Below are 25,029 nucleotides of genomic sequence, written 5' to 3'. Positions count from 1 at the left end.
TGGCACATTCATACACTCACTGAACACAATAACTCATTGTGAGTTCGCATTTATCTAAGTTACATTTCAAGATTATATATACATATATATATATATATATATATATATATATATATATATATATATATATATATATAAATATATATATATACACATATACATATACATATATTCCATCGTGCCAAAGTTGAGTGCCATTTTCCCCTCTTTACTGTTGCCTCCATTGAGTCATGGTTATCATTGTATGCCTTCTTCAAGGCTTCACATTCAAACCACCATTGAAGTTTTGCAATACTAGTTATTTTCAGAAAATTATACAATCATTGGAAATGCTGTCTGTTGTAGGCTATTCTGGTACAGTACTTTACCAGAAGTGGTTAGCATTGTATGGATGTTATATATGTGTGTTTTTGTTATACATGTTTCCACATCTGTAGTCTAAATACTCATTGAATTTGTTCAGGGGTATGTGCAATTACTGATCCATAGAGGCATTATTCAACAGAATGACAAATTACAATATCAGAGTTGCTTATTAAACAATGTTGGAACAGTTGTGCTTGTTTGTTGGTTGATTCATTTATGAATTATGTTAGACATTGTAACTTTGATCAGTTTAGGCAATGACAGGTGACAGATGGTGAAAAGCTGGTTCAGCTACAGAAAAGCTGGTTCATACACAAAGTGCAAACACACACATGGAGTGAAAGTCAAACTGACTACACACTCACATCATGTACCTCCAGTGTTGCGGGTAACTCATTACAAAAGTAACATTACATGTAATATATTACTTTTAGCAGTAACTTAGTAATATAACTTATTACTTTTAGGATTTCAGTAATATTATACCAGTTACTTTGTCAAGTAACTCAAGTTACAAATTGAGTAAAAAAATGTTTTATCAAGGCACATATTTAAATAAAGATACAATCATTTCCTAATCAAATTGTCTGTTTTTATGCAAATACCCACTATAGATGACAATAACAAAGGAAAAGGATAACATTTAGAATTTTGGATTGTTTACACTGACTTCAAGGCGGTTGACATTATTTTTTGGGATGGTTCCGGGGCGGCGATGTCATTCTGCTGCTGCTGTTGTTTTGGTGAAAGTAATGCAAAAGTAGTGTAATAAGTAACGAGTTACTCTACACAGACAGTAATCTTGTAAAGTAACTTATTACTTTCAAATGAGCGTAACTAGTAATATGTAGTATATTACATTTTGAAAGTAACTTGCCCAACACTGTACCTCACACCAATGTACAGTACCAACAGTTAGGGTCCAGCTGTTGTGAATACACATTCACAGGTTTGTGAAATAGAAATAGAAAATAAAAATGTATACTATAAGTGTAAGTGGAAATTACTGGGTCAGACATGACAATACGATTCAAAGATGTATTTCAAACCAAGTTTAGCATGTAATATACCTCCCCTATCAGTACAGTACACACTGAACACAGTACACATTAATGACACGACAAAAATCATTGTGGCATTCTAGAAAAACGAACTACGCAAAAGGAGATTGACATGCAATCAGGCCAGAAATGGAACCTCCAGTGTGATGAGTGAAATGAGGCTTAACGTAAAGAGGCAGTTTGGGGCCAAGCCGGAGCAGCTGGCTGCTGAAAAAGGGAGTCCGAGCCAGAGACATGACTCACTCACTGCACAGTCGCACAGATGTTTTACCACCAGCAGTACACAGAAATACACACCATGACTTATTTGGGCTGCAGAGTAACTTTATATTAAATAGATGTATCATAATATGCACAGAAGGAATGTAGTAAGTTGTGTAAAGACAACATTATAGGGGGGGGGGGGGGTGTAACTGATGTCACATGCCAATTTGCATATCAATATAACCTACACAGTCTCCGCTCACAGTGGAGGGAGGGAGGCTACGCTGTGTGAAGGGGTGTAGTGCTGCCGGTGTTGTGCCAAAAAGTGATTGTCTGCCAAAAACGGATTTCCAAAAACTGATTACTATCATATAACCCATCCATAAATCATGTTTATTAAAGTCTAGTTTCCAAACATAGGCCTAAAGGATATTAGACATACCAAACACATATAAACATCCCAAACAATACTATAGCCTAAAATCTAAATAATACCAGCGCACACTGAAATGACTTGACTGAGATTTATTTGGCGAACGGTTCACCAAATACTCTCAGTAAAGTAATTTCAGTGTGCGCTGGTATTATTTAGATTTTGTTTCTTAATGTTCCTGCAACCGACCAGCACCTGATCATTCCACTGGCTGTGCGTGGGGAATTCTCTTCACTTAATACTATAGCCTAGTAATGGACATAATAGGCCTACAGTACGTTAGACATATAAACTAGTAATGGACATAATAGGCCTACAGTACGTTAGACATATAAACTTAATACTATAGCCTAGTAATGGACATAATAGGCCTACAGTACGTTAGACATATAAACTGGGGCAATACAGGCAACTAATCACTTTTTGGCAGAGACCATCTCACGAAGCGACACATTTGAATTATGGCATGACCTGAATTTGGCATGTGATGCCCTCAGCTGCGCCGTAGGAAAAAAAGGATCAAATGTGAACAAAGCACAGTTGCTTGCCGTTGCGATCCACTGCAGTTGGCTTGTTTATAGCACGCTATTGCAATCTTGCGGTTATTGTGACAGTAAGAAAGAAGTCGGCTGGAAAAGTTTAAATGTCCAGCCATCCGGCTGACAGCTGGCGCATATGGAAAACCCTGCAAAAGTACAGTGTCTATCAGTGTAATCTTAGTGTACAATTTAGCATCACATGCTTTACACATTACAATACAATAATGACTGTATTGCCAATTTAGCATCACATGCTTTATACACTACAATACAATAATGACTGTATTGCTCTTAATCAGGGGTGGGCAACATTTTTTTCCAGAGGGCCATACTGACTTACATCAAGTAAGCAAAGGGCCACACTTTGGGCATCATGCCTGCCATACATTCATGGGGGAGTCCCCCTATTTTTAACCCTCTCTCCCTCTGTGATTGATCATTTCTCCTGTTAATCCCCTGATATAATATAATATATGCTGTGATACAAATCCAATGGCTGTAGCAGATTAGATTTATTAACATAATTCTGCCTTTTATTTAGTTTTTGGGGGTTGTTGTTTTTTCTTTTGAGGATGTTGAGGGCCGGATTGAGATGGTCCAGGGGCCAGGTCTGGCCCTGGGGCCGCATTTTGCCCATGTGTGCTCTAAATGCTGTGCTGCAGTTTTAGGCCTAGAGCCGCTTTGCCGTGGAAATCTCCGGTCCAAACCAGTTCTTGTGTGTCGGTGAATGCTCCTTCTCCTTCCAACCTACAACACATGATCAGGAGGAGTCAGGCAGCAAGCAACACACACACACGCACGCACGCACACACACACACACACACACACACACACACACACACACACACACACACACACACACACACACACACACACACACACACACACACACACACACACACACACACACACACACACACACATATATAATGCTGTATAGCTGGCATGGCCGTAACTAGCTATGAGGACGGGGAGGTCCGGACCTCCCCTAATATTTCAGATTTTTTTTTTTTTTTTTTTTTTTTTTTAATAAAACAATCTGCATGGAAAAGCATGAAAAACACGGGATCGCTTTTATTTTTAAACGAAAGGCAGGTCAGGCAGGAAGTCATCTGACGCCGCGTCTGCGGTAACTTGATTCCGAGAGAGCAGCAGCATGGTGGTGAGTGATGACTGTCTGTCTGCCTGGCGAGATAATTGAAGTGAGCGAGTGAACGACAGACAGTGAGTGACACTGACAGATGTTTTAGCAACAACCAAGAAAGTAAGTGTCTAGTCTGTCTCTTAAGTAATGTTACCTGTGTGACACGTTGGGATGCTACTGGCTAATCATGCATGATGCCAATTGCCAAGCTCCCGAAGTCAGGTATGCAGGTGGCTATATGCATGGTTTCAGTTTCATGACCCAATAAGTAACAAAAAGAGGTGGTGTAAAGTTAAAAACAACATAATATATTTTATTTTATTTTTCAATCGTTCCTATCAGGAATAAATAAATGTCCCTCTGTATGTTTTTTTTAATTATTGATGATGACTTTGTGTGTTGTGTACGGCTTGGGTTGTGTACCTGTGTTTGTAGGTGTCATTTTGATATGAATTTGGCTAAAACAGTTTGTGTTTGTTAGTTACAATTATGTTGACAGGAGAGCTGAGCAGGTGGTGACATGAAAGAGAATATACTGAATAATGACATCACAACAGTATAATCCTAATGTTGATTTAAAATGATATATTACTCTAAATATGGCTAAAAAAGGGGGAGAAAAACCCTCAAATTTTTTTCGGCGGCGCCCTTGCGGGCGCCACCGAATCCGCCTCCCCTTGCTGGACCTCCCCTATTTTGGGACCCTGGTTACGGCCCTGATAGCTGGTAGTAGACTATGTCTATTATCAGAATGAAACGTGGCTGGTACAGTACCATATAAACATGTCTCTTTTATGCAATTTTCTGCCAAAGCACATTTAAGGGGAACATGTCATTTGAAAGTGAACAAATTTGGAAATACAAGTACAAGAAGAGGCCTATTATGTCCAAAAGAGCTCTTATAGTATAATCATATGGAAACTCCTACAATGGGCTTACCACCATCTACATCTCTTACCAATGAAATGTGTGTTGTTCTCACCTGTTCTTGCAGAAGCTGCCAGTGTACTTGGAGGCATCAGGGAAGGTGTACGTCCCCGTGCCGTGGTACATGTTGTCTTTGAAATCTCCTTGGTACAGCGCACCAGAGGGATGCTGCAGGGTCCCTCTGCCATTCATCTGTCAGGGAGAGAGAGAGAGCTAATGATGTGAACAGCCACAAGAAAAACATCCAGTCTTTACTTTCTTCATCTCAGGTCGGGCGGGCAGGTAGGCCGCAGGAGAGTGAGCTGACATTTTTATCCTAGGAAGGCAAAGGAAAAGACCCGCCCTATTCTGCCTCTGATTGGCTTACCCAACAAACCAACACAAGCACCCAGTACTACTAGCCAATCGAGGCAGATTAGGGTGGGCCATGCCTTTAAGAAGAAAAGAGAAAAAAAAACTCAAACTGCAGCACACTACTTGAATGGATGCGCATCAGAGGGGATTTAGAAGTAGGTAGACTCAATGCCGACTGAAAAATAAGTGGATAGACTCCGTCTACCTGCGTCTACCCTCCACTACACCACTGCAACAATACAATACATTTTGTCAACAAAAGTGCAATCAAATGTCCATCACAGTCTTCATCAGCTAAGAGGAACAAGTAGCATTTGTTAATAGTGAAGGATTTTTTCTCTCTTCTCTCTCTCTCTGTCACACACACACACACACACACATACACACACACACACACACACACACACACACACACACACACACACACACACACACACACACACACACACACACACACACACACACATTTGAATTCTTTATTTGCTTCCACAAATTATATTAAAATGACAGGGAATCAAATATAACGGGTTAGACATTTCATGGGCACCTAAGGGTACACATAGCACCTTCTCCTCCACACAACAAGGCTGCCTATGACAGCTGAAACAGAGCAATATTTAGCAAGCTGTTTGGCTTTGCTCTTAGACATGCCAGCAATGTTCAGACCACTAATGGTAAATTTATGTACATGGCCCAGGCTTCCGAATATGAGCACACAGAATCTACATCTGTACCTATCACATCTGTAAGTAGTGGTTGATACTCGGAATATTTATCTTGGAAAGCCTGGTCCATGTACAGATCAAAAACACAGCCTACCTCTAGAATCAGAATCACACACACACACACACACACACACACACACACACACACACACACACACACACACACACACACACACACACACACACATACACACACACACTCAAATACATACTTTGTCGTCATGCCACTCTCCAGTGTATATGATGCCACTGGCTGTGATCTGTTTACCAGTGCCACTCCTCATAACCACTCCTGATGCAGACCTGCTGCACTCCCCATCTGTCAGTGAAGGAGAGAATAGGAGAGGAGAGAAGAGGATGAGAGAGAAGAGAGAAGAGGAGAATATGATAAAAGAGAAGATGAGAGAAGATAAGGCATATTTGTTCGTCATTATTAATCCTCGTTAATTACTATTACTATTACTCACCATATCTGTCCCCATTTGGGAAAATGTACGATACTTTCAAAGGTCCTTCTTCCCCTTCTTTCGTGTCTGAAGAGGAAAAAAATCAACAGAATTATAGCAGTCTGGCAATGCAAATGTGGGAAACGGGAGGAGGCAGAAGGAAGAGAGAGAGGGGGGGAGATGTTATCAGATCACCATCACACCTCACCAGACATCTTTGAAATGTATTTGTGGCAGCTTCTCTCAGCTTGCAGATAGCTGTCAAATCTGATGGCAGAATGAGCTGCGCACCGGGCAATGTCTCTAATGTGAAAAGTCAGAGTAACAATACAATAACGTAAACCAATGTAAAGTTGTGGGCAATGAAACAAGCTCACCCCCCCAAAATCCGAGTGTTTGTTGATAGCAGCTCCACGCCAACAGTCGTTACCATGGTGACTGGTCACTGGACTGGTAGCCTATGAGAAACGCATTATATATTATGATTGTGATTATTATAGGTTTGAGCTCAGCATGCGCTTATTCACTTTTAACTTAGCCCCACATGTTAACAATATCTACAACGTTACCGGAAAAGAGACTTTGACCACTTCTACATACTCTTGTACAGTAGGTGGCGGTATGCACCTTAAAAGTTGGATTGCAATCCGCCATAAAACGCAAATAAGAAGACGAAGAAGAGCTTTGACCACACTCCAGTCCAGTCGGTGGCGGTAATGCACTTTTCAAGTTGGTTTGCCAACCGCCATAAAACACTAAAGAAGAAAAAGAAGAACTTTGACCTCTGATTCCCAACCAATGAAAGAGACGCAGGCTTGCCGGTGATCTGAACAGCTGCACTCAGGTTTGTTCACCAGTGCTACCGGTAAAGTTTAGAAACGCTACGTAAAGTAACGCTACTGTACTTCAACTTTGTCAGTTAGCCTATTATGTTCCTCTATTTATATGCTGAGATATTAGTCGATTTACATCTCAAGCACTTAACTCCTCAACTTATCTTGTGAGAAAGCTTACCTACCAGTTAGCGTTAGCTAGCTTGTTGCCTCCAGGAGTGTGAGCCTACTAGCTAGCCTTGTTAGCAGTCAGTTGAAGCTTGATTTGAAGCTGACTGGCATTCCAGATTATGCGCCGACGACACAGAAACACCACTCTAATTTATGTGATGCAGCTTTGTCGCTCATGTTGTCATCCAGACAGTGAGTTATCATAACTGGTTGGCACAAGTACATGCTCAGTTTGATTGCATAATTATAGCCATCAGCGCTGTGTGTCAGCCACCATCTCATTGCTTGCACTTGAACTGAAGTGCCACAGCGAACAAACCCCACAGCTACTGTACATGTGACTCCGTGCACTGCAGTGGAGAGCGAGACGATAGTATCTGCCTGCTCTGCCCGTGTCGGGCAATTCTCTTGTGTTTCCAGATATTGCATATCAGTGCTGAGAATATTTATTCACATCGCTTATTACTCTCTTCCCAGATTGTTTCATTTGGTGGTATGGAAACTGATTGAAGGTGAGTACCTTGGTCTGCCAATATTGCGTCCATGCCTTGATTTTTGTATGTGGCTTATCTGTAGCTTAGCAGCTTTGTAGTTTTCTATTGTTTGTGATCATACTGTCCAGGTGCTGCTGTCCATAGAGAAAATGAGTGCAAGGAAGAGAGGTGGGAAGCCTAACCGAGGAGGAGGGAGATTTAACAAGCCAAGAGGAGGTGGTGGAAGCGGAGGAGGTGGCGGAAGCGGAGGAGGTGGCGGAAGCGGAGGAGGTGGCAAAAAGGGAGCAAGTGGTGGTTGGGATGATGGTGATGATTTCAGCCTTGATTTTGGACCCAGTCCCTCTAATAGGAGGTAAACATTTTAAGATACACGAATAAATGACCAAGATTAATTTAAAGTTTCTCTCACACTGTACTGACTCCTGCTCCCCTCTCTTTATTGACTCCAGGCCTCCCTCAGGCAGAGGAGGACGTGGGGGTGGCCGCGGCGGTGGCCGTGGTGGCGGCCGTGGCAGCGGGCGTGGCGGCAGGGGGGCAAGTCGGGGAGGAAGGGGTGGCAGTCGAGGAGGGGGAGGTGGAGATCGAGACAGGGACGGCAGGGGAAGTGGGAGAAGCAGGGGTCTCCCCAGGTCCCTTGTGGGGGAGAGACCGCGTCCAAGGACAGATGATGACAGACCTCGGATCAGGCCGGACGCGATGAGCACCATGCCCTTGCAGAAGATCTTCATGACTAATGAGAACCAGGAACAAGTCAAGGAGCTGCTGAGGGAGCTGCAGGGCTTTGATGAGTCATATGAGTAAGTACACTCTACACGTCTACAGCACCTTCAAGTGAATGTAGGGGAGCCATGCATGGAATGGGTTACATCGTTTTATCTGTGGTTCTAGGAGACTAGTTGAAATACTATAAATTCTACTTTTGTTAAAGTGGAGAATCGCTGATTTTGTTGATCCCACCTTCTGTCTCAGTGATTCTGCTTCAGATTATTTGGGAGAAGAGGAGGAGGAGGAAGAAGAAGAAGAGGAGGGAGAGGAGGGGTACGATGAGTTAGACCACCGTGATGAAGGCCAGTTTTGGGCCACTCACGACGAGCCTGTGGAGAGAGCAGACAGCCCCGTGTGTGAGCTGGACTCTGAAGATGAACGACCCACTCCTGAGCCTGTTATCTCCTTATTTGCCATCGGCAAACTCTGCAGGTGATGTATTGAGCTGTGACCGGACTTTCTTTGTTCTTTATTTCTTTATTGTTCTTTATTCCTCCCCAATTGTACTGTACTTGGCCAATTCCCCCTGTCAACCTATCCCGGTTGTTGCTCCACAGTAAACTACATTTCGAATTGGGAAATGCTTACAGTATTTAGTTCTTTTGTGGATATGTAGCTTAACTTGTCTTGACCCTTCCTTTTTCTTGTCTGTTCCTTTCCCTTGCTTCACTGTAGGTTTGGGTTTGACCGGGAGCGCAGCAAGCAGGCGCTGGAGTCAGGTGGAGGCGAATTTGGAGCAACATTAGAACAGCTCCTCCACCAGGTTTTCTCTGAGCGCTACGGCCAGAAAGCAGTTTCCCCTGACGACCTCCAGGCGGTGCCCATGGATGAGTGCCTGACCCAGAGGCAGGAAGAAGCGCTGGCCCTCACTGCCATTTACGGCGAGCGCTTCAATGAGCGCATTGCCAATTCTGTGTGGACGGTGACCCTGGACCTCTTGTTCCTGTCAGACCTGGCTGTCAAGAATGGCGGGAAAGCCGCGAGCCGAAATGGACCCTGGACTGAATCCGTTAGCATCCGTGATGTCTGCCGATTCTACCTGAAAGGGCAAGGCTGCAGGTTCGGGAATAAGTGCAAGTTCAAACACCAACTTCCCACCGAAGGAAGGTCCAGGGCTGGTTCCCCAGACCTGGCGGGCCCCAGCCAGCCTGGGTTCAGCAGCTACTCCCCTCCTGAGTACGAACTACAGGTCCGTTTCCCCAAAGGGAACCGCTACCCGTTTCAGGCCCCAGTAGTAGCCTTCAGCACCAATGATGAGGCTTTTGGAGCTGCCGGGAGACTCAGTGTGACTGAGAAATTGTTTGAAGAGGCCTTAGCCGCAGCCAAGAGTGGAGAACCTGTTGTTTACACCCTGATCACCTGCTGTGAGGATGAAGCCACCATGAGGGAACTGCTGGCTGTCAGTCATCACAAATACAGCACCCCTCCTCCTGTGATAGTGGCAGCTCCACCCTCTCTTACCATAGCAAAGAGTAGGAATGCGAGAAGCGACGTGCCATCCCAGGAGAGCAGGAGTAGTAGTACCACCAGTAGTAGTAATCATACCAGCAGCACAAGGATTACTCCACCTAACAGCAGCATAAACAACCATACACGGATTTATGGTGAGGGATCAACTTCTGTCTCTTGTTTAGAAAATGTACTTTGTAATATATTATTGTTGTGTTAATGTTTCTTTAAATAGAGCTGAGAACTGTATGTATGTGTATCTGTGTTCACATGGCAGTATCTCTATGTTTGTGTAGTGAGGGAGACAGGAGACGCAGAGGAGCTGGATGAGAGGGATGAGGATGAGGAAGATGGAGATGAAGCTGTCCCAGTCGAGACCGAGAGTTATGTCAATCTGAGGAAGAGGACGGTGAAAAGGCATGAGCTGAACATGGACAACCTGCTGCAAGAAAACGGCAAACTGTGCCAAGAGTTTCGGAGGAAAAAGGTAAGAGTGATTGACCTGCAAAAACATGCGATTTCATGCTACTCCACCACGGTATAGGTATTATTGAACCTAATGTTAATCCGTGTTTCCATCAATCCAGTCATCCAGGCGTTTTGGCTCCATGCTGCAGCAGAGACAGAAGCTGCCGGCCTGGCAGGAGAGAGACAAAATCCTGGACCTGCTAGACCAGTGTCAGGTGCTGGTGGTCAGCGGAATGACTGGGTGGGTCACAGCACAGTGTGAGATCATGTCACTCAGGAGTGCCGTACATGTGCCATATATTTAATTTGATTGAAACTTTAATGAGCCTTTAGTTAAAACTTCTTTAGTTAAAATTGGCTAAGTGTGCTCTGTCTGTCTGTCCGGGCGGTGTCAGTCACAAATTGTGATGGAAGTGATGTCATTAGTGATGTCACTTGAACAATTGTGATTCATCAGTGATGTCACTCGAGCAACTGTGATGTCATCTTAGATGTCACTGTGCCAACTGTGATGTCATTCAGGCAGTTGTGATGTCAGCAGTGATGTCACTCGAGCAACTGTCATGTAGTACGAGGAGCTGATGGCGCACAGTTGCACCTGGCACCTAGGTGGGTGGGCGGTGTCTGTCAGTCACGATTTTAGGAGCCTGCAGAGAGGGCGATCTCCATAACTGCAGCCATGGCGCATCATCTCCAGAGTCTCCACCCTAGGAATCGAAAGATGACATTGATTGATTTAAGTTTTTATGTGTATACATTTATTTGCTCAGCATCTCACTACCTCTGACTTTCTCTATCCAGTGCTGCTTCATGTCTCTTTTTTCACTTCTCTGAAGGTGTGGTAAGACCACCCAGATCCCTCAGTTCATTCTGGATGCTTCATTAACCGGTCCAGCGGGGCAGGTAGCCAACATCATCTGTACCCAGCCACGCCGCATCTCCGCCATCTCCGTGGCCCAGAGGGTGGCACAGGAGCGGGCAGAGCACCTGGGCAACTCTGTGGGATACCAGATCCGCCTGGAGACTGTCAGGGTATGGGCACATCCAATAGCAGGAATTTGAGCAGAATGTTATCCAAATAGAGCTTGTTTAAGATGGTCAGCTGCTCCTGGTTTGAGGTTATATTTTACAATGCTAAGTGTCTGAGTAGCAATGCTCGCCTCCTGCCAGGTTGGAAATGGGAATGTAAGTTGTACTTAGGAATGAGCTGGTATGAGGACTGATCAAGGCAGAACACCATCTCGTAACGGACAAGCCCGTCTTTTATTGTCACACGAACACCACAATACATGCATGCGGCCACAACACACTCATGCTGACAGTGGCCGGTGAAAAGTGTCCTCTGCATTTAATAGGGGTGTGCTGATTAATCGTATAATCGATTTAATCGATTATACGATATAATCGATATAATCGATTCACAATGTTCGATTATCGATTTGCAAAAAATTGAATTTTTTTTTTTCAAAATTTTTTTTTTTTTCGATTTTTTTTTGGGCTTTATTTGCAAAAAATACGGTATTTCGCCCGGAAAGCAGTTCCTTAACTGTAAAACGAGACCAAAACCGAAGTACTGGAAACTGGAATCACTGAAGAAAGCATGCAGGGTAGGGGTGTGCCGAAAAATCGTTTCTTCGATGCATCGCGATAAGACACGTAACGGGCTAAAGGAAGTAGGCAGTGAAGGAGCCTGTAAAGAGCAGCTTTTTGTTGTGGGAAATGTAAAATGTTTTGGATGTATTGTGTTTGGTCTGATTGAACTAAATAAAAGATAATGGAGGTAAATTTGTTTGTTTCCTTTAATTAATGGATACTGACAAAGAAATCCTGTATGGGGAAAAAGATACTGACAAAGAAATCCTGTATGGGGAAAAGATGCATCGAAATCGTAATCGTGATTAATCGTAATCGTTTAATAATCGAATCGTAGCACCCTTAATCGTAATCGAATCGTGAGGTGCCTAAGGTGGCACACCCCTAGCATTTAACCCATCCAGGCATGTCCTTTCCTCCGAGGGGCAGGCCAGGAGCAGTGGTCGCTTTCTCGTACAGCGCCCGGGGACCAACTTCGGATGTTGTCGTCACTGGTCGGATGACGATGACGATCTGATCTTCTGCATGTTTTTAGTGGGGGGTTATATACGGAGGAACCCCCTGGGGGAGCACGGGGAGAACATGCAAACTCCACACAGAGAGAAAGGCCCTTACGACGAGATAACCCACCTGGGCAGTGGGCACTGAAGATATGGGGGGGGAACACAACCACAGCGCCCACAGTGTCCCAGGCGAGAATCGAACTCAGGACCTTCGAACTGTGAGGTGACAGCGCTACCGACTGCGCCACCGTACCCCCTATCTTTACACACCTCCTCCATTTAGTTCAGTGACGGTCTCAGTGACTATTTCAGAGCATCCTCAACTTGAAAACTTGACTTGCACAGCTAAAGGAATCTTACATGCAGCATGTGTAGCCAAGCTTAAGACCTTTTTTAGGAAAGAAGAAAAACAAAACAAAACTCTGTCATGAACCATCTTGGACTAACTCACTCCCTCCCTCCCTCTCTCCATTTCTTGTGTCTTTCCTCTGTCAGTCGTCGGCCACCAGACTGCTGTACTGCACCACGGGTGTGTTACTGAGGAGACTTGAGGGTGAGACAGAGCTCAAAGGTGTCACACACGTCATCGTGGACGAGGTCCACGAGCGCACGGAGGAGAGGTGAGAGAGACTGTGCCAGATCACCAGACACAGCACAGAAAGTGTGCAGTCAATGCTCTTTATCATTATTGAGCTTTTACTTAAGCGGGTGTGTTACTTAGTCCCACATGACGACTTTCTCAAACTGGAAAATACCTCACTCAGGTGATGGCAGCCATGTGTAATTTATTTTTATGGGTCTTATTGTTACATTACATTACGTCATTTGGCAGACGCTTTTATCCAAAGCGACTTACAATAGCACATTTTTGTCAGCAATAGAGCAATCAACTATGCAACACAGTCTATGACAACTACAACCTCTGAAGGAACAGTGGTACAAGTTTAGTTTAGGTTAGAGTTTTTTATGCCTCCGCCGGCGAAGCCAGGCCGTAGGCATTATGGATCCGGGTTGTCCGTCCGTACGTACGGCCGTCCGTACGGATGTTTGTTAACGCCATATCTGAGGAACGCCTTGACGGAATTTCATCAGATTCGCCTCAAACATTCACTTAGGCTCAAGGATGATCTGATTAGATTTTGGTGGTCAAAGGTCAAGGTCACTGACCTCTCGAACGCCATTTTCAAGCTTGTTAACGCGATATCTGAGGAACGCCTGGACGGAATTTCATCAGATTCGCCTTAAACATTCACTTAGGCTCAAGGATGATCTGATTAGATTTTGGTGGTCAAAGGTCAAAGGTCAAGGTCACTGTGACCTCTCGAACGCCATTTTCAAGCTTGTTAACGCGATATCTGAGGAACGCCTGGACGGAATTTCATCAGATTCGCCTTAACTCATTCACCGCCAATGACGTCTTTGACGTGTTATCAGAAATAGCCCTCCCCGCCAATGACGTGTTTGACGTGTTTTTGTTTTTATTACTGCAGGGCGTAGTTTAAACACTTCCCCAGCCTGTCACATGGTATCAGGTCCCTAGCATCTAAGACAACACGTGAACAAACACATACCGCAGCTGTTGTTTTGAAATTGAGCAAGAGGAAAAGCAGAAAACGGGTAACGCTTCCTTGTGCAGACAGGAGAAACGCCATTGAAACGCGCCTCGGCGCGCTGCACGAGCTGGAGTCGCCTTCCTCTGTGCCAGCCGGGAGAAAGTAATCAAGAGATGTGTTTGATCATCGGAGGAATGAGGAAATGATCGATCAGTTTGCGAGGGCGGTGAGGACGTGTTGAATAGCCGAGGGGAAAACGGGAACGATCAGATAGCAGGGAGGATATGACAGGGAGACATGGACGAGGACGGGTGCAAAATAAACACACAACAGCAAGGCACAAGACAGAAGCGGCAGTCACAGCAGCCCGCTGTCCTTTCTCAAGGTTCATGAAATCGCTGGGCTGCGTGCCCTCCAGTGTTGCTCCTGGCCAATCCCAGCGCCACAGGGCGTGGTTATTGCTTATCCTATGTGGGGTTAGAAATCTAAAAGGGGGATCGGGGATCGTGTGTGTGTGTGTGTGTGTGTGTGTGTGTGTGTGTGTCTGTCTGTCTGTCTGTCTGTCGGTGTGTCTGTCTGTCTGTCTGTCTGTCTGCACATTCACACCGAGTAAACTGTATTGTTGAATGTAAAAAAAAGCACTTCATGTGTATATATATATATATATATATTTTTTTTTTTGTCATTTGTGTCCTAACGAATAATATTTACATGTCTGATGTCAATACAGTTCAAAATAAAAGAATTGAGAGTGAGTTCTGCCTGAGATTGTGCCCTTTTACAAAAATTGCCTTTTCTCCTGTTTATTTTCTCAGGGAGAACTTTTGGGGGATACACAGGGTGTATATAAATGGCTATAAGTAGAGTACAGAACATGCTAAAAGCTCACTTTTTTTTTCCTGGTGAACCCAGAGACGTACATCTTCATTTTGAGGTATTGCAAATCACTCTGGTGCTAATAGATAATTTACTGTGGGTCTTGAAAGATGACCAACAATTATGAAAATCTTTGGCCTGTGCTAAATATTGGCAGTCCTAAACTGGCGGTGAATGAGTTAAACATTCACTTAGGCTCAAGGATGATCTGATTAGATTTTGGTGGTCAAAGGTCAAAGGTCAAGGTCACTGTGACCTCTCGAACGCCATTTTCAAGCTTGTTAACGCGATATCTGAGGAACGCCTGGACGGAATTTCATCAGATTCGCCTTAAACATTCACTTAAGCTCAAGGATGATCTGATTAGATTTTGGTGGTCAAAGGTCAAGGTCACTGTGACCTCTCGAACGCCATTTTCAAGCTTGTTAACGCGATATCTGAGGAACGCCTGGACGGAATTTCATCAGATTCGCCTTAAACATTCACTTAGGCTCAAGGATGATCTGATTAGATTTTGGTGGTCAAAAGTCAAAGGTCAAGGTCACTGTGACCTCTCGAACGCCATTTTCAAGCTTGTTAACGCGATATCTGAGGAACACCTGGACGGAATTTCATCAGATTCGCCTTAACACATTGAGTGCCACAGCGCTTCAGTAAAATTGTCTGCAGCCTGTGCCAGATTCACTTCCATTCAGTTGAAAACAGCTATAGAATTTTTTCTATTATGGCTATATTGACGGGGCTGGACTTTAATGAAACATTGAACACTCCTGCTTCTTCCAAAGAAGAAATTTTGTTTCTAGACAGTTCCATTATGAAATGACAGCCTCTGAAAAAAGTGCACTTTCAAGGGTTTTCTGTCGTTTTTTTTTACTTTCCAAGATATAGTCACTTTTATGAATACCTTTTGCACTCTAATTTTGAGCACATTCACTGACTCTGGCTGGTGTTTTCTGATGTGGTGGCGTGATGTGGTTTCTGTGCAGCCTGCCCCCCCCTCTCCCCCCCCCCCCTCTCCACCTCTGAGCTGTGGGCTCCTCCCACACGCACAGAGTTTGTTTTCTCGACTCCGTTTTTGCCCCGGACGGATCCCAGCGCGCATCAAGGAAATGATGCGCGCTGGCAAACGCGACTGAACGAAAAGGCTTGGCCGTTCGGCTTCGGATGCTGGCTTTCTGGCAGGAAATCGTGTGGAGATAGATAGAAGCATAAGAGCTCAGTTGTGAGCGCGGATGCAGCCGAGCCCACTCTCCGCTGCAGACAGAGCAATCTGTACGGCTCTGGCTGAAGCATGCATCGGTTTCCTCTTTGATCACGTCTTTCCCTGCTGTCTCATGCACAAAGTAAAGGATCTGAGGTGGGTGGCGCAGCTTCCGTGACGATGTTTAAGGTGGCGCCGTGTGATCCCTTGAAGGGATTCATGCTCACTGGCTAGGTACGACCTTAAACAGCAGAATTATGGAATAATATGAATTATGATTTTAGGACGTCCACAGACGTCCTTGGCACTCCTCGTTACTTTTTTTTAGGACGTGCACAGACGTCCTTGGCACTCAATGTGTTAAACATTCACTTAGGCTCAAGGATGATCTGATTAGATTTTGGTGGTCAAAGGTCAAAGGTCAAGGTCACTGTGACCTCTCGAACGCCATTTTCAAGCTTGTTATCGCCATATCTGAGGAACGCCTGGACGGAATTTCATCAGATTCGCCTTAAACATTCACTTAGGCTCAAGGATGATCTGATTTGATTTTGGTGGTCAAAGGTCAAAGGTCAAGGTCACTGTGACCTCTCGAACGCCATTTTCAAGCTTGTTAACGCGATATCTGAGGAACGCCTCGATGGAATTTAATCAGATTCGCCTTAAACATTCACTTAGGCTCAAGGATGATCTGATTAGATTTTGGTGGTCAAAGGTCAAAGGTCAAGGTCACTGTGACCTCTCGAACGCCATTTTCAAGCTTGTTAACGCGATATCTGAGGAATGCCTGGACGGAATTTCATCAGATTCGCCTTAAACATTCACTTAGGCTCAAGGATGAACTGATTCCATTTTGGTGGTCAAAGGTCAAAGGTCAAGGTCACTGTGACCTAACAAATGCCATTTTCAAGCTCGGTAACGCCATATCTCAGTAACACATTGACTAAATTTCTTCACATTTGGCTCAAATATCCAATTCTGCACAGAAACGCCTTGATGCAATTTCTTCCTATTTGGCTCCAACATCCACTTGGACTCAAGAATGAACTAATGGCGGAGGCATAAGTCCGCGTTGCGGTCGTTCTAGTTTTTTTTTTTTTTTTTTTTTTTTTTTTTTAGAAAGATAGAGAAAGAAGTTGGATCAAGAAGGGCCTAGTTATTGTTGACGTATCATGTTCTACCTGTAGTTTTTCATAAGAGTTGATGCATACACTACTACTAATAATATCATAATAATTATATTGCAATGTTTTGGTCACAATCTGTATCTCAGTTTCACCATTATTTTTGTCAGTGATTTCTTGCTGTTGGTGCTGAAGGACCTGATGGTGCAGAGGCCAGACCTGAAGATCATTCTAATGAGTGCCACACTTAATGCCAACCTCTTCTCTGAATACTTCTATGACTGTCAGACCATCCACATACCAGGTACTCAGCCACATATATGCGCTACACAATACACAATATCGATATTACACATCCAACTTGACCAACCCCCCCCCCCACCCAATCTCAATGAATCTACTCGTTCGTTCCAGGCCGTACTTTTCCTGTTGACCAGTTTTTTCTCGAAGATGCCATCGCCAAAACCCGGTAAGAACATCAAGCTCCTCTCCCACCCCAAACTCCCTCCACTGCTCTTCATTTCTGTGTCTACATATGCCAAATAACAGTATAACATACGGTAGTCTGTTGTTTGTCTTACACTGTCCCCTTGCACTCTTTTCACTCACTTTCCCAGCTATGTGATTGAGGATGGCAGCCCTTACATGCGTTCAGGAAAACAGAGTTCTTCTTCCACAAGTGGACGAGGAGGCAAAGGGGGGCCAAAGGACGTGGTAGACAACCTGGGTGACGACATGTGGAACTTCATGTCTTTCTCTAAGAAGGACTTTGTCAAAGACTCCATCCCAGACCAGCAGCTCAGCCTGCAGGACCTCACCATCCGATACAAAGGTGAGTTGTGAGCAAGTTTGTTTCAGCCTGATGGACTATTAAATATTCACTAACCATCGCTTGACCCTTAAATATCCTATGAAATGGGGTTTCCTCTATCTATAAGGTAGTGCAAGGAGAAAACTGGCTACTAAAAACAACCATCTTTACTTCTGGGTTCACTTGTGGTTGTACAATTTTAAATGAAATCTCTCAGGAAGCTTGATTTGCTATGCTGGGGGCTCGTTTCCAAGGCATCAGCATCTATAAAGTCCTTTACTTTAGCATACTAGTTATTTATTATAGTATTTGTGCCTGTCGATGCACAAATGACACTTTCTGTTTTGTTTATGTTGGTGCAGATACTAAGAAGTCTGTGCTGAAGACAATAGCTGCAATGGACCTAGACAAGATCAATATGGACCTGGTGGAGAGCCTGCTGGAGTGGATCGTAGATGGAAGCCATGACTATCCACCAGGTTAGAAACACTAAGCACACTTATTCATGGGCACATTATCAGCAAATTTTTACATGGGGGTTTAAAAGCATGTGCAGTTTGTGCACGACAGCATATCGGGTGAATAGAGTGTGTTTGCGAGCATGGTAAATTAGGCTGAGTGAGTGAGTGTGGGCTCCTTGGAGGCTTTTGGGATAATCCTGGACACTTGGAGCGGGTTTAACCTTTATGGTTTCTGTGTCCAGGTGCAGTGCTGGTGTTCATGCCGGGCCTGGCTGAGATCAAGATGCTCTACGAACAGCTCCAGTCCAACAGAATGTTCAACAACAGGAACAGAACCAGGTCTGTGTTTTACGTGTGTGCGTGCGCGTGTGCTTGTGTGTGTACCAACATCGGCTCCTGTCAGTTGACAAAAGATTCAATGACATCCAAGCTGGCCACCTCAGGACCCACAGATCAATCTTACAGTCAACTAGAAAAGTGCACTCAGTAGAGTGCAGATCTCCGCCAGGTAGGGATGGGCATTTCTAGCAAAAACACTATTCGAAATTCGCTGGCCAAAGTCGACTTTTAATCGAAATTCTGATTTTTTTTTCTTTTTTTTTTTTTTTTTGTGTGAGTGAAATGTTGCATTGTCTCCCCTGATTCTAAGTCTAAGGCTTTATTAATTAATAGAAAAAGCTTCTGCTGTGGATTTTTAGCTCAAACAAGCATTGCACCACTGAAGTAAAGAATATGTTACATGACATTGACATTTTCGAAAATAAAAAAAAGTTTTGACAATCATGAGTGGTTCATTAAATATTTAGTAGGCTCAGGTCTGAGTGCCAAAGGGGTGTCAAAGTCACCCCCTCTCCCTCTTCATGGGATTTCATCCGCCATTCATTTTTCCATAAACCTTGCTTAAAATGCTTATAAAAATTGTTGTACTCGCTCAAACCAAGCGATTCGACTATACGACTATGCAACATTTCACTCACACAATTTTTTTTTTCTTTTTTTTTCTCGAATTTCGACTTTCAATAATAAAAGTCGACCTTGATAATAACAACGATTATTCGAAAATTCGAAATTCGATGCCCATCCCTACCGCCAGGCACTGCTACGCCTAACCATGGCCAAACCGGAGTCAGACTGATAACACACTCACTCATACACTCACTCATGCACACACACGACCAAACCCATGATCTCCTGTTGGACATAATAACATTATTATTATAATAATGTTACATTCATACATCCAGAAGGAAATTAAATCCCTCATTCATTCCATTTGGTTAAAGACTTGAGTGAAAGATCCAAAAGTTGTCCTAAAATAAAATGTTATTTGCTTCCTCTTGGACCAAGAAAGACTTTCTGAATGCCTTTTAAAAGAAAGTAGCCATAGAATGCTTAGGATCTTTAAAGCGGTTGGCCACAGGGTTTTTGACATTCTCTCTCTCTCTGTCCCCCTCTCTGTCTGTCCCTCCCTCTCCCTCTCTTTCTATCTGTCTGTCCCTTTCCCCCTCTCTGTCTGTCTGTCTGTCCCCCTCTCCCTCTCTGTCTGTCCCTCCCTCTCCCTCTCTCTCTGTCTGTCCCTCTCCCCCTCTCTCTCTGTCTGTCTCTCTCTCTCTCTGTCCCTCTCTCTCTCTCATAAATCAGGTGTGTGGTGTACCCGCTCCACTCGTCTCTGTCCAACGAGGAGCAGCAGGCGGTTTTCAACCGGCCGCCGGAGGGTGTCACAAAGATCATCATCTCCACCAACATCGCTGAGACCTCGGTAACCATCGACGATGTGGTCTATGTCATCGACTCTGGCAAGATGAAGGAGAAGAGGTAATCTTACACGTCAATGACAAACATCGGCCATTAGTGTGTATGCCTAGATAGCTTCATTAGCCGGGGGGGGAATTTGCCTTTTGCTGACTGGAACAATTCTCATATGGAACACTCTTGTTGTTCAAAACTATAGTCTCTCTGCCTAATTTATTAGGTTGCTTTCGTTCCCTTCCGTTCTGTTCCGCACCCGGGAACGATTGCCCCCTCTCTCCCGCTGGTCAGCTTTCACATTTAACATATCTTCCGCGCTCGGAAACGGAACAGAGTGCACTTGCGTCATCAACTATGCCTGGAGTTTATCGTCGCCTGTTTGTTGTCTATGAGGTTTGGAACGGTTGGCTTTCACACTCGCAAGTGCTCCGTGCCCGGGCACGCCAAAGCGCTCCCCAGACCACCTTTTCAAGTGGATCCTGTCACGGTTCCCTGTTGCGCACCCGGGCGCAGAACGGAACAGAACGCAACATTCACACACTCGTCAATTGTTCAGAAACTGGGGTCAATTTGGGGACAAGTGTGCTCGGGAACGGTACCAGGGCGCCAGTGAGAAAGCACACTTTTCCCCAAATAAAACAGGCTGTGTATGCAATGTGCTGCTTCTTTAGATGTATATGTAAATGTATGCCTTTGCATACAATGAATGGAAATAATACAATGAAAGAGACTTTTAGCTATCTTGCTACACATGACCCAACAAGCGCACCATTAAATGCTGCTTAAATGCAGACTTGACTTGGACTAACCATAGATTGAGTGCGGCAGTACTAGTTATGTAGAAATCCATGTCAATCCTTCTCTGTGCTCTTTTCAGGTACGATGCGTCTAAAAGCATGGAGAGCCTGGAGGACTCGTGGGTGTCTCGGGCCAACGCGCTGCAGAGGAGGGGGCGAGCGGGTCGCGTGGCCTCGGGCCTCTGCTTCCACCTCTTCACCAGCCACTGCTTCCAACACCAGCTGGCTGAGCAGCAGCTACCAGAGATCCAGAGAGTTCCCCTGGAGCAGCTCTGTCTCCGGTACATCATCTGGGTTCTCTTTGTCGCTGTAGAATTGGGACTAGCTTATTTCTCTCAGCACAGGAGAAATATGGGAGTTCATGTGTTGTGTTGCCGTTGGGCTTTGTACTTGAGTGTAGGGTTAAAGGAAGATTTTGATCATTTCCAACCAGCTTTGTATTACAATGTCGATAGTAAATGCAAATTAACAATGTTTACCTTCCCTCTATGTTGCCTTCACCGAGAGCTCCGCGTTCATTTGACGGACGACACAAATGGCGTTGGAGTTGACAAAGCTGGTTGAAAATCGGCAATAATAGCTCTTTGCCACCTGAGACAAATTGCATGGGTCATTCAAGGCTCCATTTCTGGCCAAGTTTTGCCTGTGGCTCATTTTTATGCCTCCGCCGGCGATAGCTGTGGGCGGATTATGTTTTCGGGTTGTCCGTCCGTACATACGTCCGTCCGATGCTCATTAACGCAATATCTGAGGAAAGCCTTGGACACTTGGACTCAAGGATGAACTGATTAGATTTTGGTGGTCAAAGTTCAAGGTCACTGTGACCTCACGACCGCCCGTTTCATGCTCGTTGCGATATCTCAGGAACGCCCTGAGGGAATTTCTTCAAATTTGGCTCAAACGTCCACTTGGACTTTTTGTGGACTGACCAACAGACTGAACAGAGTGACTTAGAGAGCTGCTGGTCGCAGCTAATGTTTATATGTGCTCCAACAAGGCCATCTTTTACCAGACACTCATGTGGCGAGTGTTTTTCTTTTTCTGTGGCATAAAAAAAATGCAAAACAATGATTTCTTAGGCTATTTAGTATTCACCTTTTCTCACCCCTCCCTCAGAATCAAGATCCTGGACGTGTTTTCCGAGCGACCACTGGAGGCGGTCTTCTCTCGGCTCATTGAACCCCCGGCCATGGGGAGCTTGGATGCGGCCAAGCAGCGCCTGCAGGACCTGGGCGCTCTGACTGCAGATGAGAAGCTGACCCCGCTGGGCTACCACCTGGCCTGTCTGCCCGTCGACGTGCGCATAGGAAAACTCATGCTGTTCGGCGCCATCTTCCGCTGCCTCGACCCGGCCCTCACCATCGCCGCCAGCCTGGCCTTCAAATCGCCATTCGTAAGGCAACAGCTTGTCCCCACTGACAGATCACATGCGTCAATCCTGCTGATTTTAGGATCACTTGCATCACACAATGTTTGGTTTCCTAACAAATTGGACGGTGCAATAGACAAACCTGCTTCATCCTCCCTTCTCCTTTTCCACCCTCACAACCAAACTGCCATCCGACTCTTCCACGAGACCCAAAAGCCCCCACAAATAAGGACTTTACCCCCCCCCCCCCCACCACCACCACCACCAGTGCCCCCTCATCACAGCTGGCTTAGTATGTGACACCATATGTCACTTTAAAAGACTTTATTTTGCGCTTTATAATTTATGATTGTTTTTCTGTATTGCTTGGTCTTCTACTATTGATGTGACCGCTGCGCTGCATACTTGCACTAAGTACTTACTTACTGTGGCTATTGAAGTGAAATCTTGAATCTTTTCTTTCTCCAGGTCTCTCCATGGGATAAGAGGGAGGAAGCCAATGAGAAGAAGCTGAGCTATGCTCTGGCCAATAGTGACCATCTAGCTCTGTTACAGGCATACAAGGTACTGGCTGGGTGTATGTTTGTTGAACATTACCGTAATTCAGAAACAATAATTACGACATGTAACAATGTTGGAAGTAGCCTATGTGTCTATGTTGTATATTATGTTGAACTCGATGGTGCATTTTTATTTGATGGGTTGCAGGGATGGTGCAATGCGGCTAAGAATGGCAAACAGGCTGGCTTCCAGTACTGCAGGGAGAACTTCCTGTCTGGACGTGGCTTACTGGTAATGCAGCATGGCGGTTTCAAGTTTACCCGTCTTCTTTTTTGTGTGCATGAAATAATTATGTACTGCTTAAAGAGTGACCCACATACAGTAGCATAGTTTAGTAGCATGTGACCTAAAGGGTGACCCACATACAGTAGCATAGTTTAGTAGCATGTGACCTAAAGGGTGACCCACATACAGTAGCATGGTTTAGTAGCATGTGACCTAAAGAGTGACCCACATACAGTAGCATAGTTTAGTAGCATGTGACCTAAAGGGTGACCCACATACAGTAGCATAGTTTAGTAGCATGTGACCTAAAGAGTGACCCACATACAGGAGCAAAGTTTAGTAGCATGTGACCTAAAGGGTGACCCACATACAGTAGCATAGTTTAGTAGCATGTGACCTAAAGAGTGACCCACATACAGTAGCATAGTTTAGTAGCATGTGACCTAAAGGGTGACCCACATACAGTAGCATAGTTTAGTAGCATGTGACCTAAAGAGTGACCCACATACAGGAGCATAGTTTAGTAGCATGTGACCTAAAGAGTGACCCACATACAGTAGCATAGTTTAGTAGCATGTGACCTAAAGGGTGACCCACATACAGTAGCATAGTTTAGTAGCATGTGACCTAAAGGGTGACCCACATACAGTAGCATAGTTTAGTAGCATGTGACCTAAAGAGTGACCCACATACAGTAGCATAGTTTAGTAGCATGTGACCTAAAGAGTGACCCACATACAGTAGCATAGTTTAGTAGCATGTGACATAAAGGGTGACCCACATACAGGAGCATAGTTTACTAGCAAAGCATGTGACCTAGGTTGAGGATAAAAGGTTCAGTTTCATTTGACTTGTAAACAGCTGATATGAGTCCAGTTCAGTTCACTTGCATTGTGTTTTCTTTGTTTTTCTGCTTTGATGTCTGAAACGGTTCAAATGGTCTCAGCAGTTGTTGTTTTTTAACTCCAGCGTTGGCCCTGTGGAAGTTGAAACGACGTATGATCTTTATGTCACGGCTTCCCCCTCCCCCATCCCCCCCGATTTTTATCCCCCTTTAGTGCTAATTTAATTTATTTATCCTGGTTGCTACTCCACCCTCTGCCGATCTGGGGAGAGCCGAAACTGGCTCCATGCTTCCTCAGACATGGGCAGTTAGCCAGCCGTTTCTATTCACCTGACAGGGGAAGCTTCACCGGTAGGACATAGCACGTGGGAGGTTCACGCTATTCCAACCAGTTCCCCTCCCTCTGAACAGATGCCCTTAACGACCAGAGGAGGAACCACATTAGTGTCATTTATGTCACGGCTTTGACCTTACTCGGTGGTTTAAGCTTTGTGTTGTGGCCCATGTGCAGGAAATCGCCAGTCTGAAGAGGCAGTTTGCCGAGCTGCTGTCTGACATCGGCTTTGTCAAGGAGGGGCTGAGGGCCAGGATCATAGAGCGGATGTGCTCTAAAGGCACTGACGGCGTTCTGGAGGCTACCGGCCATGAGGTGAGAGAGACACACATGACAGCACTGCCGGGTACCATAGGAATTTCTCTATACCAATACTAGTAAAGATATGTACATTTGTTATATCCGTTCTATTTATGGGTTGCAGTAGTCGCAGACTCGCAGTATCCAGCCGTAGATATGATACATCCACGTCTGGAACACAACTCTTGTGATACGCCAACATTTTTGGAGATTTGCCTATTTGCCACATTACCGATCTTCACTGTGCGTGCTGTGTGTATCAGTACAGCGCATGCGCCTCAGGCAAACGGGGAAGTAACTTTGGTTACAGAGGGAACCCTCTTTGTTCTGGATTTCCTTCGAAAATGAC

General features: G+C 44.8%; 2 protein-coding genes across 2 annotated transcripts in view; one reads left to right on the top strand and one right to left on the bottom strand.

Moving 5' to 3' along the window:
* Positions 1–3,247: 3,247 nt before the first annotated feature.
* On the bottom strand, positions 3,248–6,414 carry morn2 (MORN repeat containing 2; the record flags this gene model as incomplete). The annotated part of the gene is made up of 4 exons (XM_083661941.1): positions 3,248–3,350; positions 4,730–4,866; positions 5,966–6,072; positions 6,408–6,414. 4 exons carry the CDS (start codon positions 6,412–6,414, stop codon positions 3,248–3,250), a joined length of 354 nt encoding a protein of 117 aa, XP_083518067.1.
* Positions 6,415–8,336: 1,922 nt separating this feature from the next.
* The window catches only part of LOC310789614 (putative ATP-dependent RNA helicase DHX57), a 25,508-nt gene continuing 8,815 nt past the window's right edge, over positions 8,337–25,029 (top strand). The window contains exons 1-18 of the mRNA XM_083651264.1: positions 8,337–8,494; positions 8,667–8,894; positions 9,138–10,066; positions 10,208–10,398; positions 10,499–10,620; positions 11,216–11,411; positions 12,971–13,095; positions 17,400–17,533; positions 17,644–17,698; positions 17,847–18,061; positions 18,403–18,519; positions 18,744–18,840; positions 20,143–20,316; positions 21,128–21,328; positions 22,164–22,440; positions 22,885–22,980; positions 23,125–23,208; positions 24,558–24,695. Coding sequence (XP_083507390.1) covers positions 8,394–8,494; positions 8,667–8,894; positions 9,138–10,066; positions 10,208–10,398; positions 10,499–10,620; positions 11,216–11,411; positions 12,971–13,095; positions 17,400–17,533; positions 17,644–17,698; positions 17,847–18,061; positions 18,403–18,519; positions 18,744–18,840; positions 20,143–20,316; positions 21,128–21,328; positions 22,164–22,440; positions 22,885–22,980; positions 23,125–23,208; positions 24,558–24,695 — 3,480 coding nt within the window. The 5' untranslated portion in view covers positions 8,337–8,393. The remainder of the gene's footprint in view (positions 8,495–8,666; positions 8,895–9,137; positions 10,067–10,207; positions 10,399–10,498; positions 10,621–11,215; positions 11,412–12,970; positions 13,096–17,399; positions 17,534–17,643; positions 17,699–17,846; positions 18,062–18,402; positions 18,520–18,743; positions 18,841–20,142; positions 20,317–21,127; positions 21,329–22,163; positions 22,441–22,884; positions 22,981–23,124; positions 23,209–24,557; positions 24,696–25,029) is intronic.

Source organism: Poromitra crassiceps (assembly GCF_964638095.1).
Source record: "Poromitra crassiceps genome assembly, chromosome: 2".
Taxonomy (NCBI): Eukaryota; Metazoa; Chordata; class Actinopteri; order Beryciformes; family Melamphaidae; genus Poromitra; species Poromitra crassiceps.
Note: the sequence above shows the minus strand (reverse complement) of the source record. Positions and strands in the feature narration are given on the sequence as shown.